Here is a 14,175-nt window from a genome sequence, read left to right on the forward strand (position 1 = left end):
TGGAACCAATGCATCCTACTTATGCCAACATAAGCAAGTTGAAAAAACAAAAAAAGAGATAGTATGGAATCAATTTAAAATTGCTTCTAACATAGATGAAAAGGAATCACAAAAGGTAAAAAGTGAAATCGGAAGTAAATTAGTCTAAAACAAGTCTTATTTATATGGGAGGATACCTCATATGCCACCTAGTCTTACCTCGCTAATCTGTGGTCCAACTGATTTAAGGTTCTTACATAAACCTAATCAACATGTTTTTATAAATAATTAAACCTTATTTATAGGACCATTATCAGCATCCATCAACCCTATCACTTATCTGAGTCACACATAAATATGAAAAATGAATGGATAAAAGATTAATAAGGTAAGAAACTCCAGAATGCATCTTCCTGATTACACAATACAAGGAATAAAAATAGAGGGATGAAAATAACTTTGTATTATACTCTTTTATTATTGTAATCATAAATAACACATGAATTCATAACACACATTCAAAGATTATACGATAAGAAATTCGTCATCGAACAACAACACGAAAAATAACATAACTATGCCTTTAAAGATATATTCTAGTATTGTCTGTTTTTTTTTTCCCTAGTATTTTCTTTTGATTACAAGAAACATCACTATGCGATAGTTAGCATCATTTTTCTAAATAATAATAGGAACAAAAGAACCACGGTTTTCAAGTGTTTAACCTCACTAAGGATTGTTTCTTCAATAGCCAAAACATGTGAGTATGACAAGAAAATTAACATTCAATGTGAGTGTGAACATGCCAATGCATCACTTTTGCGAATGAGCAACTAAGATATAAATAGATCGATTCTGTTTTGTATAGGAGTGTCGATTCATATCGATGTTTTCTCAATGAAAATAAATAATCTAAAGAATAATCACCTTGCATGTCTTCATTGATTCATATCGATGGTTTCTGAGATTTAAGTTCATAGAGAAGAGCAACGTATGATTTGCAAAACCCACTTGGATAACGAAGTCCAAGTAACACGCATCAAACATTTCCTTTCCTATCCCTATCCCTATCCCTATCCCTATCGTGCTCCATAATCAATAACCAGCCGATCAGACAAAAGAATAAAATAAAATTTGGAGAGGGCGACATTTCCTTGAGCGGCGATGGCAAGGGTGAGGTCAGCAAGTGAACCGGTCGCCGCCCCCCGGGGGGTGCGGTAGAAGGATTTGTCAAAATATCACAAGTTTACCCAACAGACAGAAGTAATTACTTTTCTCATCAATTTTTTTCTTTTTCTCCCTTCCTCAATTTTTTTTAATTAAAGAGCATAAGTGTCGTGTTTTTCCGAGTTTAAATTGTATTAGAGAGAATATTGTGATCCAATTTACTTATAGTGAATTTTTTTTAATTTATTCATAAATATTTTTCTCATATAACTATTACTGTCGATTTTGTTAGGATCGAGTTGGCACTAAGAGGAGGATGAATTAGTGCTTACGATAAAAACATTAGTTTTGAAATATTTTCGTTCGATGAAAAACCATATCGGAAAGATGTTAACTTGAAAGCTCGTTTGTAAACGTAATGAAAGCAATAAGCAAGTAAAACAGTTTGCAATAAAGGTAAATAGTAAGAATAAAAATGCAAACCAAGTTTTATAGTGGTTCGATCATTGTGACCTACATTCACTCCCGATTCCTCTTCACTCAAAGCCACCGGCTTTCACTACCGATCTTCTTTCAATGGGCAAAGATCAACTATCCTTACAACTCGATTCTCTTTTTGACAGGTTCAAGAGTAAACCTTTACACCCCCCACTATCTTCTCTCTTAAACTTTACCAACACTTAGAGCTTGAGAGGAGTTCTCACAAAATGACAAGAGCATTTTTCTTTTTTTTCGCTCTCAATTCTTGTGTCTCTGAGCAGGGATGAGAGGGGTATTTATAGGCCCCAAATGGATTCAAACATAGTTTCTAAAAGTGTCTTATCATCGGTTTACGGGTACTAGTGGTACTACCGCTTGTGTTGGATGGTACCACTACATGCAACATTGATACTAGGTAGTACCATCGCTTGGGAGACTATGTTTGGATGGTACCACAATCCAGTCTGGCAGTACTATCGCATGACACAGTCTTGGAGACTGTTTCGGAGACTGAGCCACTAGCGGTACCACCGCTTGACCCAACTTTTGGGTCACTGAATGAGCCTTTTTCTTAACCCAAAAAGTCCCAATTCGGGTCAGTTGGCCCCTAATTGAGTTGGCCTAATTATGTTTTAAACCAACCCAATTACAACATAAACTAACTCGATCTAGACAAATTATTACAAAGCACGAATCATCTATTGTCCGACATGTCATTGGTTCTTCTGGCGCTTCGTTCGATCTTTCGGCGTATCATCCTCTTCTTTGGCGTATTGCCCAATCGGCATGTTGACACTCGTAACTTTCGATCTCCTTGGCGTAATGTTCGATCTTCTTGGCCCAACTTTCGAATTCAAGGACCGAAGCCTTCTACTGACACGTCGACCGATCCTCCAGCCCAATGTCCAATCTCCTGACATGTTCAACTTCGACCCAACATCTGATTCCTCATGCTTTAATTAATTTATCTCTCCTGATCGAAGCTATTCCTGCATCACTTAAAACGTAGATTAGATCATAACATTATCAATTGGTTTCATCATTAAAATTTGAGATTCAACAATCTCCCCATTTTATGACAACCAATTGATGACGGAGTTAACCTTAACTCCCCCTATCAATATGCCATATTGATAGAACATTTAAATTCAGAAAATCATATAATATTTTAAAATATAAAAATACATCATACCACACATGATTTAAATCATCGCATTACTTTTCTCCCATTGTCATTAACGAAAAGAAGAAGTGCATCTAGCAAGTTTTTGAGATATGTATGTTTTACAACATACAAGCTAGCAACAATTTTGAGTTGTGCAAGTTTGCAGATTTAGCTTCTTTTTTTTAGATATGTAAGTTTGTAAGTTTTGCTTCTTAAGATAGGCAAGATAGCACTTTTGCTTCTCTTGATATTACAAGTTAACAATTCTTAGTGATGTTTAAGATAGCAAGTTCTTTCTTCTCTTTTGAGAAGTGCAAGCTAGCAATTTTGCTTCCTAGCAAGTTTTTCTCCTTGAAATATGCAAGTTAGCAATTTTTCTCCCTCTTTGTCATTGTTAAAAAGAGTGAAAGAATATAATATTATAATTCTTTTTCCTTTACATCAATTTTCAAATCAGGACAAAAAAACAGTATCAATCTTATTTAAATATGGCATATTGAAATAAAGTATCATTTCAGAAAATGATAGTTGTTGACTTTCACATCATTTCATTAAAAAAATTTATAAGTATTACATGCATCATTCCAAATCATAAATATTTCAATCATGATAGTATCAAAATATCAAATTACATTACATCATATCATGCATGATCATAACTTCTCAACATATTATCATGAGTATTTCATTCATAATTTCATATTATTACATGAAGAATATAAAAAAAATTTAATTAGGTGATGAGATATATACTTTATGAATACAAGTGAGTCATGAACTAAATTTTAAATTATGAATATCGAAAAAATAAGAGAAAAATTATGATTCTTTTTGGATGACTCAAATAGTGAAAAGAAGAATCATAGTAAATGATCTTGATTCACAAAAAATCTCATGTTATAATTCCAAAAATTTACAAAAAAAATCATGTTTCGGACTTATACTTCATCAAGTATAAATGTCCATACATTGAGAAATCATCAGTAAAAGTAATAAAGTATGAGTAATCACCTATGACATGAGTTGACATGGATCCACATACATCACTATGTATGAGTTCCAATAGCTTAGTGGCTCTCTCTGCTGTTCCACTAAAAGGAGAGTTGGCCAGTTTTCCATAAAGGCAAGACTCGAAGTTGCATATGAATCATAGTCGAATAGATCTAGATATCCATCCTTTAGTAACTTTTGAATCATTCCCTTATGGATGTGACCTAGCCTATAATGTCATAGGTATGCACTGTTTACCTCATCTCATTTTCTCTTGGATACACTTACATTCATGACATGTGGAGCAGTGTCTAGTATAAACAAACCATTATGCAATGTTCCTCTCGTGATGATCTCATCATCTAATATTATTGAACAACCATTATTCTCAAAAACTATTTTATATCCACTAACTGTCAAACATGAAATAAAAATAATATTTTTAATAATAGAAGGAACAAAATAACATGCATCCAATGCAATAATAGCTCTACCAGGTGGATGTAGGGTGACCTCGCCTATAGCTACTATAGGAACTTTTGTTGCATTGCCCATCTTGAGGTCCATATCATCTCTCGCTAATCTTCTGGGTCTCGCTAGAACCTGCAACGAATTACAAATATGATAATCAATACCGATATCCAATACCCATGTGTTATCATAAGAGTCCGACAAATAGAGATTGATCATGAATGTACCTAAAGCTTCTCCAAGCTTCTATTTTACCCTCTCTACAGGGTATCTTTGCAGTTCCTCTTCTAGTGCCCATATTTGCTACAATGGAAGCATTGGCCTTTGTCTTTTGTCGGATCTTTCTTAGCAACTTTTGCTTTACCTGGTCTGCCCTTGCCCTTACCATTCTCAAGGGACTTTTCTGTCTTTCTTTTCTTTCTAGTCTCACTAATATAGAGAATTGGCTTCTCTTTCTTGATAGTGCTCTCTGCCTCCCTCAATATATTGAGTAGTTTAGGGGAGTCACCTCAAGCTTGTTCATATTAAACTTCATTATGAACTATGAAAAGGAATCTTTAGAACATGGTTTTGAACCGGTGTCCCCTCAATCATCCTAGCATGGAAGAGATTCTTGGATATCTTATATCACTGAGTCCTTCCCTATTCCTCAAACAGTTTGCGGATATGTAAGAGAATGGATCTGACATCCATTTTTTCATGTTGTCTTTGTAACTCAGGAGTCATAGAACCCAACATGTAACACTGAGCAAGAATGTAGTCATCTATATACTTCATATAGTGAGTGATCTCATCCTTGCTTGGCCCTTGCTTGGACATAGGCATCATTATATTAAAGACGTATACAATTTTCTCCGCCGTAAAAATAATTCTTAAGTTGTGAAGCTAATTCATATAATTCGGACTATTGAGGCGATTGACATCAAGTATGCCACGTAAGGGATTTGAAAGTAATATTTTCTAAAAATAAAGATGAAGTAGAAATAAATAACATGCAGATTTTATAGAAAAATAAACAAATAAGATATGAAATTCTATCTTAATCTACTCCCACTATTTTTCTAGCAAGTTATGTGACACCCTCAGCATGTAAAACATATGTCTTCGACAGACTTCTAGTGGGGATCAGAATTCAATCAACATCTTAGTGTAACCTCGAAAGACTCGATCAATCACACTAAGCCCAAAAGGTAGGCAACTCTTGCCGTTCACAACTCCTTGAGATTCTCATCTTATTCGGCCTCCAAACCATCATGGCCTCGAAGGACTCAACCAACCATGATGTTCGGTTAAGTCAACACCATCGTTACAAGATGAGTCTGATTTGATGATATACCCTCAAGAGACTCGACCAAGCATATCATGTCCTCAGGTCACCGATGACATCTCTATGTCATAGGCAAGATAGGAAATCACAACATAGGTGAGTCTCAAGGGACTCGACCAACTTAACCTATGTCGGGAATCAGTCCTTATCTATAACGATGAAAGGTCACATGGGTTAATCTAATTGTCTCACGTTTACCGACTTAATATTATCGAGAGAGAGGATTTTGATTCGGTCTCCTAATGTAACATGTCACACACATACATATTTAATATATATATGTACATCACATATAAATATATATACATATCTAGTCGGTGTATAATCAATCACATATCATATGAGCAATCACACTAGATGATCATGGATAATATAATAATATGATCAAGCCCGAGCTAGTGAGCTTGATCATTCACATCAAGATCTATGTGTACAACGGCATATCTCCATGCCCTATGATCATTCATCTCATCCTCGTTGGTTCCGTTGGGATATCGACGCATCTCTATGTGTTGCGATCGTCCATCTCGGTCTCGTGGGTTCCACTATCGCTTCCATACTCCCGCTGTGCCTTCTTATGTAATTACAACTTAATCACAAGCACAGAAGCCCGACAATAAACAAGAAATAAATTGGAGGCTCATAGGCCCCAATAATAATAATAATCATATCACACGGTTTATGATCATCCATCAATATCATACATCACATGTACACATCACTATATAGGATTACTAGATATTAATAATTAATTAAATTATTTTAATTAATTATATGTAGTATTTTGGGAACCCTACCATAGGATGCCCCACATGGCAGGTTCCAACATGACAGGTAGTTCCTTATTAAACAAGGAAATCTTACTATATAGAGACTCCCCAAAAATCAGGAATCTTAGGCTATTAGATTGCCTTGTATGACTAGGAAACCCTAGCCACCAAGGAGTCTCTTGTAGCTTGGAAACCCTGGCCGCCAAGGGTGCCTCTTACAGCCAAGAAACCTAGCTATAGGGGCTGCCATGCAATAGGTTGAGGTTAGTCATGCTACTATCATTCCTACTGCTTTTGGCCAAGCTGAGAGTAGTAAATTGGCTAGGAAACCCTAACCAGGAATCCTAGGCCACTAGACTACCTTGTATGGCTAGGAACTCTAGCCACCAAGGAGTCCTTTGCAGCTTAGAAACTATGGTTGCAAGGATGCCATGGGCTATAGGTGCCCCATGCAGCCAGGACACCCTGGCCGCTAGGGGTGCCCCTTGCAGCCAGGAAACCTAGTTGCAGGGGTTGCCATGCAGCAGGTCGAGGGCAGTCATGCTGCTATCGTTCCTGCTGCTTTTGGCTAGGCCGGGAGCAGTAAATTGGAGCTCTCGACCAAGGTTGCAAGTAGCCTTTGGCCAATCCAAGGGGCAGTAACAATTGCTGCTCCTCAATAAATTTGACATCAAAAGCCTTATCTAAAACATCTCTTAATAGTAAGAAAATGTGCAGCACAGATTTGAAAACTACAACAAAAAAATCGCAGCAATCACGCAAAATAATTTCAACGTGATTGAACACAACACACACAGTTTAAAAGCTACTCTTTTACACAAGCAACCTGGCTCTGATACTACTATTGGAAAATCTAGGGTGACATCATATGCGTAGTGCAAGAACATAAAAACAAAATCCTAGAATTCCAGCAGAAAAGAAGGTTTCATCATCGTGCAAAAGTTGGTGCATAAAAACCCACGAAATCGAAAAACTGCGCATAAGAGAATTACCTAGGGAGATCGTATATCCTTGAAAACTAATAGATCTATAGGAGAGGATAAAAGAGGTCAACTATTCTCCTCTCTAGCAATGATCCACATGGCAAGGGCTATGAAGATGCTCTTCAAATCGTTGCCCAAAACTCTTCCATGCGCGCACCACGCAATCAAGAAGGGGCTGCTGCCCCTTCGTGCTGTCCACATACCCTAAATAGGGGTTATAGTATAAGGTGGAGAGGGAGAGAGGAGAATAGAAGGAGACAGCCAAAAAGAACCTCTAGCCTATGGGTCTTTAGTTCCCTTCTATTTATAGAGGCCCCTTGTCAATTTAACCCTAATGGATTCTACCATATTGGGTAGTGGATCTCCATCCAACTACCCAAGTCTCTTAGATTAGTGGGTCACTACCCAATAATCTTTTATTAGCTCGTATTGGATCTTATTCATAGGATCCGATAATTCAATGACTTATTGGATATCCAATAAGATAGAGGCTCCAACGGATATCTCATATCTGAACATCTACTTGTCGCAATACCTACCATATGTGTGTGACTCTCTAGGCCCAATATCGAGCCGGTCGTGAGTCATACCTGTCAGAACTCCTTCTGGCTCAGTAAATTATTATCTCCATAATAATTCACTCGACTCATCGACTACAGACGTATTAGGCCACTAAACTGTAGTCTCTAGATAATACAGGGGAATCGACCTATCTATCCTCAATTACCATATACCAATAGTTCATTATCCATCTAATATCCCAGAGATCGTATATCGGGCATGGCGCTGTCAAGCCCATACAATTTCTACACAAGTCTCACATTAATCGGATTTTTCTAGAGAACTCTTTCTCTCTCAATCTGAATGACCCTAGCTAGCGATTTGTCTAAGCAAGAACACATGAGATATTCCTCTCATAACACCAAGAGTAGATGACCGATTGTGCTAGATCTGAAACCTCTAGACCTATAAGTCTGATATCAAAGAGCGGAGTACTTATACATAACATCTTTGGTGTCTCAAGTCTAAGGACTAGATACACCATTGGGATAACGTAATCGTTATTTAATAATAAGGCATCATCAACCATCTAACATTCCGTGAGCAGATCAATCAGTGAACTCATTCTCCAATGAGCACCTGTATTGTATCCCTAGTGTCCCCATATGAGCAGCTATGAGACCAGCTGCATCCATCATATAGATAGGTATACAACACATCAGTCTGTCCGATTATCTCGATGTCCCTCTCGAGTAACCTATGACCGGGATTATTTAGGATCTGTGTTTAAAGGTGAATCGGTCTCATTATCATGATTTCATCACGATCTGATTCTCATTGCATAGATTATGAACATAACAATATATTCATGCAATAAGCAATATAAAGTGATAAAATATCAAATAATAATAATAAGTAAAAAGACTGCGTGTTAAGTCATATATGTCATCACTCATGTGATTGGCTTACAAGGCACCTATAACTAGCAGTGACACTACTAGGCCAAGTAGTGGAACTGTTTGTGAGCTAGAAAGTATGAAATGTACTTTTCCAAAAAAATCTGACGATAGTACCGCCTAGTGTCAAGCGATGGTATCGCGAAGACTAGTGGTGGTACCGCTAGGACATAGTCTCCCAAATTTTGTCAGGCGGTGGTACCACCCGGACAAGTGGTGATACCACTAGTGCTCATGATGTTAGGTGATAGTACCACCTAGTGCAGGCGGTGGTACGGCTAGTACCCCAAAAACCTTGAGATTTAAATTTTTGGCTTCATTTCTAAAGTCATTTGGGTCCTATAAATACGCCTCTCATGCTTGCTTGCAAGAGTATGAAAATCTTATGATCTTAAAGTATTGTAAACTCTTGAAAAGTGTTGAGTCTCTTCCTCCTTAAGTCTAGAAGGTATTCTAAGGGATGTGAGAGGTCTTTTGTAAAAGAGGGATGTAAAGGGTTCTCTCCTAAACTTGTGAAATCGAGAAAAAATTGTAACAAGAGTGGTTAATCTTTGCCCATTGAAAGAAGATCGCTAGTGAAAGCTGATGACCACGAAGGAAAAAGAATCGGGAGTGGACATAGGTCGGGACGACCGAACTACTATAAATCGGTTTGCATTTTCTCTTTTGCCCTGATTTACTATTGCTCACTGATTTACTTACTAAGTAATTCTTACTTGCACATTTTGTCAATTATATTTTCGATACGAATTTATTGATTAAACTTTTAAATCGTAATTTTTTAAAAGCATGAATAAATCGTAATTTTTTAAAAGTACTAATTCGCCCCTCCCCCATAGTACCTTTACAATCCTAAGCTAATGTGATACTACTTTGGGATAATAGTATCATTTAGTCACAATAATGGTACCACTCAAGATAATGAATAAACTAGACAATATATAGTACCATTAGTACCCTAGATTTAGGATATTTTTAATAATTTACTCTATATTTTGATATTTTTTGGAACTATAAATATCCTACTTTTTTATAGCTAAGAAACAATAATTATTGAGCTTTTAAGTATTTAAATCGTTCCTCAAAGCCTGCCTTACTTGAGTTTCACCTTTTTTGAGTTTCTTATTGAGTTAGTAAATTTAGAAGGTGTGAGATTTAATCAAATTTAAAGGTTCTCTCTTAAGTTAAGTCTGAAAAAAAAGAATGTTATAAATAATTATTGATCTTGGTAATGAAAGTTAGTGATTTTGAACGAAAAGAAATTAGGAATAGATACAGTTGGGATGATCGAACTATTGTAAATTGAATTGTCTCTCTATGTTTACTTGTTTTTTATTCATGCATATTTCTTAATTGAATTAACTTTCAATATTTATCTCTATTTATGTCTGGGTTCATATAGATCCTAACAAATGCAACCATATATTATTATATATCACAAATACATATTAATATTAAAATATTTTTAAAGTATCAAGCTACTAATATATTTAGTTTACAGACTAAAGTAAAAGATAATATTTATACCATCTCTTAATAATGTCAAATAATGCGTGATCAATTTTATCTATATTAAGAAACCCATTCTTAATAATTTTATTTAGATCACTAACTAACTATAGAAATATCAATAAATTATTATTATAAGGTTACATAAAGATATTTACTAATCATTCTTAATATATATATATATATATATATACATATATATGCATGCATACATTGTATTTCTCATTTCATATGTTTGAAAAAACCTTTCAGTTAATATTTCTTGAAATGCATTCAGCTCATTTTGGTGGGCTAAAACAAGCAGACAAATTGTGCTAAAGGATAATCATTCAACTGGGAAAGAGTTCCATATCTTTGCGACTGAAAGAATGGTGTGTTTGTTTTTGGTGACTGTTTATCTATCTTTTCATAACAGCTTAAGTTTTATAGAATTACTGGTTATCCGATTCAAAAAATTTTATCATGATGTCATAGCAGATCACGAGTTCAAAATTATATTCGTGTTTCTTTATTTCATCTAATATTTAATTGGTATAATGTTAATTGGGTTGCATCATGTACTTGGGATGAACACTCATCATCCAATTATAAATCTATCAATCATCTTTGTGTCTGAGAACGAATTCATCGATGGAGAAGAATCAGAATTCCAATCTTGGCGCAATGTCTTTATCGACATCCAGCTTTAATGGAGGAAACATTCCATCTCGATGATGAGATTCTTGTCGCCGCATTTGTGCTCCAATATCATCAACAAACGATGCTTTCTCCTCGTTTCCCATGTCAAAGTGCATCATAAGTTCTGATCCCGCCGACCTCCCATTGTTATAGTGGTTGGTGGTGGGTGGTCCTCCATGCACATTCCAAAGCCCATTAGTAAAGCAAAAGAGTAATAATGCCTTTTTATAATCAAGACAAAAATGTAGTGAATTAAATTATAAAATTCTCTAAAATCAATAAAAATATAAAAACATATGGAGTAACTATTTATGTCATTTAATTCTAAGGTTAATTCAATAAGTTTTTAGGTTTTACACTCATCAATAAACTATGTTATATTTTATTACATAATCAAGTATAGTACAATTAATTTATATATACATATATATATATATATATATATATATATATATATGTTCGAATAATTTTGATATTGTCTCAAAATTATTAATAGGGGAAATAATTAAAGAAAAAAAAAAGAAACACTCAGTACATGCATTAATACGAAGTCAATAAGAGATTAATTCACCAAGTTTGATCATATCACCATAGAATCCATGTTCATTACATTGGTTGGCAGTGAGACCTTAAAAGATTTTTTACTAAGAACTATAAATTAATATTAAAATATCCTCAATCGATTTCAAATAATTGGAACACCATGGTTTATCGCCACTAAAAGTCAAATTTTTCTCCGTGAGGTCTTGTGGTTTTTAATATATCCTTATAATTTTAATATACTTCTCATATAAACGGGGAATCAGATTCATGACCATATCGAGATCGTCACCGTCCATCACCTATAACCCCATGAAAATATCTCCTTATACGTGGAGTGCTCCCATTGGCTGCTCTCTCCTATATATATATTCTTCAAGGCCCGTCGTTCTGTAATCAATTACCCGTTGATTGATCCTGGCAACTGATGGCCGAGGAGAAGCACCACCACCACCACCACTTCTTTCACCACCACAAGAACGAGGAGGATGAGAAGCCCGCCGAGGAGGTGATCTACTCTCACACCGCCTACACCAGCGGCGGCGGCGTTTACGCTGCTGATGATGCTTACACCGGCGGCGAGTACTCGACTGGCTACGGGCAGACCGCCGGTGGAGCTTATGCCGACGATGCAGATTCTGCCGGCAGCGGATATACCACTGGTTACTCCCAGACAGCCGAGGAAGCGATGGTGACGGAGTCGTCCATCGACGAGTACGACAAGTATAAGAAGGAGGAGAAGCAGCACAAGCACAAGGAGCACGTCGGCGAGATGGGCGCCCTCGCCGCCGGTGCCTTCGCATTGGTAACTCCATCCTTATCTTTTGCACATCATTCATAGCTTTGGATTCGATCTTATGGAGATGCATGACGAGTGCAGTACGAGAAGCACGAGGCGAACAAGGACCCGGAGCACGCGCACAGGCACAAGATAGAGGAGGAGATCGCTGCCGCGGTTGCAGTGGGCGGCGGAGGGTACGCCTTTCACGAGCACCACGAGAAGAAGGAAGCCAAGGAAGAGACCAAAGAGGCTCACGAGAAAAAGCACCATCATTTCTTCTAAGAGCTCATGACACCATGGATGTTTAGCCACCACAGTCCTTGTGTGTTACGCCTCTTTCTCACTCTCTCGGTTACACCGAGTTGTCTGTGTGTGACCTTCTATATGTGTTACATGTTTGCTATAAACCTGTTTTATGATTATATGTTTCCTTGTCATAATATACAACTTTATGCGTTTATTTTCTTGTGTTAATCCAAAGAAATATGTGTAATTGTTTCTTTGTTGGTCAAAATGTCTGTGTGCAAATTGAGAACAATGTCAATCTCTTTTCTCAAATCTTGTAACTCAATCGAGAACCTAAGGTTTAGATGTGTGTTATACAATTTAATTGTGTATGATTCTTGAGTATTATTTTAATTTAATTGAATTGAGCATTATTTTAATTTAATTTCTTCTAAGAGCCTATCGAACACACGATTTTATTGAATTGTGTGTTATACCTCTTTTTCTCTCTATGAGTTACACCTAAATAAGAGTTGGTCTGTTTGTGACCTTCTCTATGTGTTGCCATATTTGTTATAAACTTATTTTATGATTACACGTTTCGTAATCTTAATACAAAATTTTATGTGTTTGTTTCCTTGTATTAATCTAAAGAAATATGTATAATTATTTTTTGTTGGTCAAAATATTTTTGCACAAATTAAGAATAATATTAATCTTTTTTTTTTCTCAAAAACTCAATCCGGAACCCAAAAAGGTTTAGAGCATACTATAGAGTTTAACTCTAAATGATTGCATATGATTTTTGAACTATATAAATTGAGCATTATTTTAATTTATCCCATGTGTCCGATCTAATTTGAGCATTATTTTTTTTTCTTTCTTTCTTTTAATTAAAGGTGCCTACTGACTTTGTTTTTATCATAAGGCGCTTCTATTTTGAAAATATCAAAAATATTATTTCGATGCAAATATTGCAAAATCTATTTAAAAACACTGTAAATATCCCAAATAAATTTTTAATCTCAGTCAGACTAATTATAAGTCTAAAAATTTGATGTTATAATAATTTATAATTAATTGCAATCAAAGAGACATAAAATATGATGTCACTTATAATATTTTTTAAATGGTTTTATAGTATTTTTGGCTATAAAATAGTAATAATTACAATCAAAGAGGCAATTGTGACTTTTTCTTCCCTCTTCTTATGCCAAGAATTTTGAAGATGTTGGAAAGACTGGGAGTTCTCTCGCGTCCCAACTCTGTTACATTCTGTGGCACTTTTGTTCGAGAAGTTGTGTGTTTTGGAGGGGATGATGAAAAATGACTCAGCAAGATGCATCTGATTAATAGAATTTTGGTATGGAGGAATAGGCATGAGAGAGTGCTTTTCCAATGTAATCAATCAAATCAAAGATGTAGTTCGGGGAGGATACGAGTGGACATTCGACATAGATGATGACATACAGAAGCTACACACTAGAGCACACTTGGGAGGTAAGAACCTGATCATCCGATGTTGGGCTTCAAGTCTTGTTTAGCAAGTTGTTGTATGCATTAAACAGGGCGCTAAACACATCTCCCTTCTTCTCTTCGGCAGCTGGACCATCTTTAGGAATAGATTCCACTGGCTCCACCTCGGCAATCTGG

General features: G+C 35.9%; 1 protein-coding gene across 1 annotated transcript; it reads left to right on the forward strand.

Annotated features, from left to right (window-relative positions):
* The first annotated feature begins 11,917 nt into the window (after nucleotides 1-11,917).
* LOC135646232 (abscisic stress-ripening protein 5-like) lies at nucleotides 11,918-12,757 on the forward strand. Its single transcript, XM_065165565.1, has 2 exons — nucleotides 11,918-12,321; nucleotides 12,397-12,757. The coding sequence occupies exons 1-2, from the start codon at nucleotides 11,944-11,946 to the stop codon at nucleotides 12,577-12,579; spliced, it is 561 nt and encodes a 186-aa protein (XP_065021637.1). The 5' UTR covers nucleotides 11,918-11,943; the 3' UTR covers nucleotides 12,580-12,757.
* The last annotated feature ends 1,418 nt before the right edge of the window (nucleotides 12,758-14,175 follow it).

Source organism: Musa acuminata, chromosome BXJ3-8, assembly GCF_036884655.1.
Source record: "Musa acuminata AAA Group cultivar baxijiao chromosome BXJ3-8, Cavendish_Baxijiao_AAA, whole genome shotgun sequence".
Classification (NCBI taxonomy): Eukaryota; Viridiplantae; Streptophyta; class Magnoliopsida; order Zingiberales; family Musaceae; genus Musa; species Musa acuminata.

Excerpts from the sequence above, each read along its gene's own strand:
- LOC135646232 (XM_065165565.1), top strand. The coding sequence starts at position 11,944 with ATGGCCGAGGAGAAGCACCACCACCACCACCACTTCTTTCACCACCAC. Across the intron at positions 12,322-12,396 it reads CCGCCGGTGCCTTCGCATTG|TACGAGAAGCACGAGGCGAA; the intron begins GTAACTCCATCC and ends TGACGAGTGCAG.